The following is a 3,846-nucleotide window of genomic DNA, read 5'->3' on the forward strand; positions in this document are numbered from 1 at the left end:
GCCGAGCCGGTAAACGTTTGACTTTCCTCTCTCGCCACGCTTTTCATGGGCACGTCGCCGCGAGTAAAGCGTTACGCTCGCTCCCATTGGCCGTTTCTCCGCTAGCTCGTCCGCTCCACCAGCGTGCAATTCCCTCGCCGCTGACGTTAATCGTTAGAGACGACGAGCTGGCAATAAAAAGGCGAAAATTCCTGTTTAGCCGCCGCGCAGACCGGTAATATCGATTTCTCGACTTCCCGTCCGCCGATGAGCCAAGATTTCACCACCGGAGCTCACCTGTGCGACACGAGACCACCCGAAAATCCCCCACCTTCTTACCCTGTTTGCACGCAAGCTTCCCAGAAGTCTACCGAATAATTTCAATCTTCTAAACGATAAGAAGAAAGAGATTAGAAGGGGATAAAATGGAGCGTGTAAAAACGCGTTGAAAGGCGAAAGAGAGGAAAAAGATATTTATATTATCAAGCCTGCACGTGATTCGACGCTTTGCAAAGTTTCGTCGCGTAAGCCAGACACGGGTGTAGTACTCGCGACGTGTTCCCTGCGATCCGGTTCACGAATACCTCGCTCGGTCCGGTCGATTTACCAAAATAATCGATCGAAAAAGATGGTGAAAAAATCGACGAGTATCGCTGCTAGTCCTGAGATAGACTCATAGTCGATCTGCATCTGTAACGCGACGACAACGACGACGTCGACGACGGAGGCGGCGCCGAGCAGTGAAAAAGGATACCTAAGGAAAAAGACCTACGGAGATACAGACGGACTAACATCTCGCGCGACACAGAGGACCTTTTACGACTGGTTTCGGATCGTTCGCTTTCTCTGTCTGTTTCTGGCTGTCTGGCTGCGAGCAGAGCAGAGAGAGGGAGAGAAGGAGACCGTGGGAAGCACGAGCGATATGCATACCCAATGACCGGATGACCTTCGGCCGTTGCATAAAGATGCCTTTAATTGACGGCGCACGCGAAAACACGTTCGACGGTCTGGCACGGTGCTCGATAAAGCGACCGATGCTCCGAATCGTTCGCTGCTCTGGACCACCTCGGAGACTTTAATTCGTTCGCGAAACACAAAGACCGGAGTAACCGAGCGTAAAGACCCGCGACCGCGGCTAATTCGGCCAGATGGCGCCTTCGAGTTCCCGACTCTCGATACACAGCCGTTTTACCTTGCCTTAAACTATGACCCCGTTTCGTGATCGGAATTTCGATTCATCGGAATTTCAATCCGGTCCATTTAACGGCCGTCGTACGCGTTTATTTCGCCGATGTGAAATTTTGTTTGCAAAATTTCACAACCATCGAGCTCTGTGTTTCCGCGAAACAGCATGCAGCGGTACTCGCGAACTCGATCGGCGGATGAAACCGTCCGCGCTCGTTTCGCGTTATCGCGTAATTATTCGCTGGAAACGTACGTTGGAGTGGAAGCGTGCAAAACGTTGCAAAATCAACGAGGCCAGCTGTGCGCGCGTTTTAGTATCTATGCTTGGCTCCCTTTTTTTCCTCGAGGTCAGTCACCTGGACGCGACTACCGAACGAAACGTTTGTATCGTTTTATTTTTGTTTCATCGCATGGAAACAGGAAGCGGATCACTGCCAGCGAGCCCCGCCGACAGCGGAGTCAGCGACGTCGAATCCAGCACGTCCTCGGGCGGTAACGAGGACGCGAATCTTTTATTGAAAGCGAGGCTCAACCCTAACTCGTCCCTTCAGCCAAGTCTCGCGTCCCATCATTCTCATTTGTCGTCAGGTAAGCGCATACGTATATCCTACGTCCAATTATCCTACTACGGAGTCTCGTCGTGTAACGATCTCGTTCGACCGATCTTTTCTCTCGGTCTAGTCTAGACGAACGACCTAGACAACAAGAGGACGATAATAGATCGTCCCGATTCCATGGATATTTTATTCGATGGTATTTCGAAACCGTATTTATCTCCGTTAAAATCTGTGATTCGTCGCGGTGCAACTGCTATAAAAGTTGAGAGAATTACGCGAATTTCGGTCGCTGCTACGTTTAGCGAATTACAAATCAAACCGTGGAACGACGTTTCCTAGTAATTTTGTATCAAACGTAGAAGCGAATATCGTACGCAAACCGTTTGTTGGCATAATACTGCATCGCGTGCAACGAATTTATGGGAAATTCACGGAAAATGAATTCTATAAAACGTCGCAAGTACGGTACTCGTTGTAATAGTTAGCGAACGAAACGATTCTAGCAACGAAAATCGCATCGACGGCGAACGTGTTAAAAAAGGTTCGAACAAATAGAACGATAGATCGATGTAGGCGATACTTGCGGTTGTTGAGTGGGAAAAACCCGGTAAGATATTTGTCATTGTACGAACGTAAACGACTATATAGTTTCTTATTAGAAATCTCTGTGGAATGTCCGACAGCAGCGCTCGGCAGGTCAGCCTGTCACAGTCCTGGCGTTTATCCGTCGACGGCAGGCTTCCTGCCGCCCTCCTATCATCCTCATCAGCATCATCCCTCCCAGTACCATCCGCACAGAGGGAGTTCGCCTCACCATCAACACGGGAACCATACGATGGGCCCGACAATGGGACCGCCCCACCATCACCACCACCACCAAACGCAGAGTCTCCAACACTTGCATTATCGTCAGCCACCTACACGTAAGTTGCTTTATCTTTTTCCTGCGTTTCTCTCTTTTTTTTCTTTCTTCTTGTTATTCTTTCCGTTTTCGTCGTCACCGTGGTCCACGATCTCGCCTTTCCCAAAGAAAACGATAGAATACGTAGAAATTGTCTACGTCGTATTGACAAAATCCCTCTATCTCGCAATTGCAAACGTGGCCAATATCGCGGTTGCGACGTTTCCAGGGAAATTGAAATTTTTAATTTCGGTCGAATTTCTGCGAAAATATCGCGTTCGCTCGAGATCGACGATTTACTCGGAAAAGCTGGTAAGTTGCGATGAATCTCCTTGGTAGGGAAATTCTACGCTCTGCGTTCTCGTTGTTTCTTTTTTCTCTATTCTTTTTTTTTTTTCTTTTGCGAAAGTGTGTAAATGGAAGTTAAACAAAAGGCAAAGTATAAGACGTTTCTCGACCCCGTTTCCACGGGCTGCAGGTACAGCGGTACCAGACGATCTCGATGTCTTGGCGAATTCGATCGAAGCCGACCACCAATAAGTCAGTAATTTCAGTATCTCGCGGCGATATCGAGGGAGAGAGAGAGAGAAAGAGAGATTCGATAGTCGTGACGCAACGTCGACGCGGCTCGGGTTTATTTCGGCTCGCTCTGGGTATCGATTAATACGGAGAAGGAAAGAAAGTGTCTCGGCCTCTGAAGTAATTACGCTCGATAGATAATTTCACCGAGAAGAACCCGCAGGAAACGATAATTCGAACGAATCGATTCTACGTCGCTTTCAAAATCGTTACAAAGAACGAAACGACCGAATCGTAGCGCCTTAAACACACGGAAGAGCGTTCTTCGTGCGCGTTTAAAGATGGAAATTCGTCGCTCAAATTCCCAAATTCCTGTATGGCGATTAAGAGAGTAGCTTTCCGGGTACGGTGCGTACGACGTGCAACGTTAACAATAGAAACGCACGAGCGTAGACACGGAAACGAACTGGTTGGACGAACGTGCACGTTTATGCAAAGTGTTGCGATGTAAACCGTCGGCTGATATTTCCGGCAGTTCCGTGAAAATAGCTCGTAACACTTTGGTCGAACAACCGGAGCGGCTGTTGCCGATTCGACCGCATTACGAATCCCGATAAATACACCTAATCCGCGCTCTAGCCTGTCATCGTTCTTCCTACGACCTATAAGCCCCACGTTGCGAGCGTAAGCGCCGGTTTCGAACGA

General features: G+C 48.8%; 1 protein-coding gene across 6 annotated transcripts in view; it reads left to right on the forward strand.

Moving 5' to 3' along the window:
• The window catches only part of LOC100748014 (ecdysone-induced protein 74EF), a 152,379-nt gene that overhangs the window by 123,066 nt on the left and 25,467 nt on the right, over window positions 1-3,846 (forward strand). For 4 of the 6 annotated variants that reach the window (XM_012387495.3, XM_012387496.2, XM_033321651.1 and 1 more), the window contains 2 exons: window positions 1,585-1,752; window positions 2,405-2,644. In XM_012387495.3, the coding sequence (XP_012242918.1) occupies window positions 1,585-1,752; window positions 2,405-2,644 (408 nt within the window). The remainder of the gene's footprint in view (window positions 1-1,584; window positions 1,753-2,404; window positions 2,645-3,846) is intronic. The other 2 variants (XM_024368708.1, XM_024368710.1) reach the window with 2 other exon arrangements.

This window comes from Bombus impatiens, unplaced genomic scaffold (assembly GCF_000188095.3).
Source record: "Bombus impatiens unplaced genomic scaffold, BIMP_2.2 scf_0478, whole genome shotgun sequence".
NCBI classification, from domain to species: domain Eukaryota; kingdom Metazoa; phylum Arthropoda; class Insecta; order Hymenoptera; family Apidae; genus Bombus; species Bombus impatiens.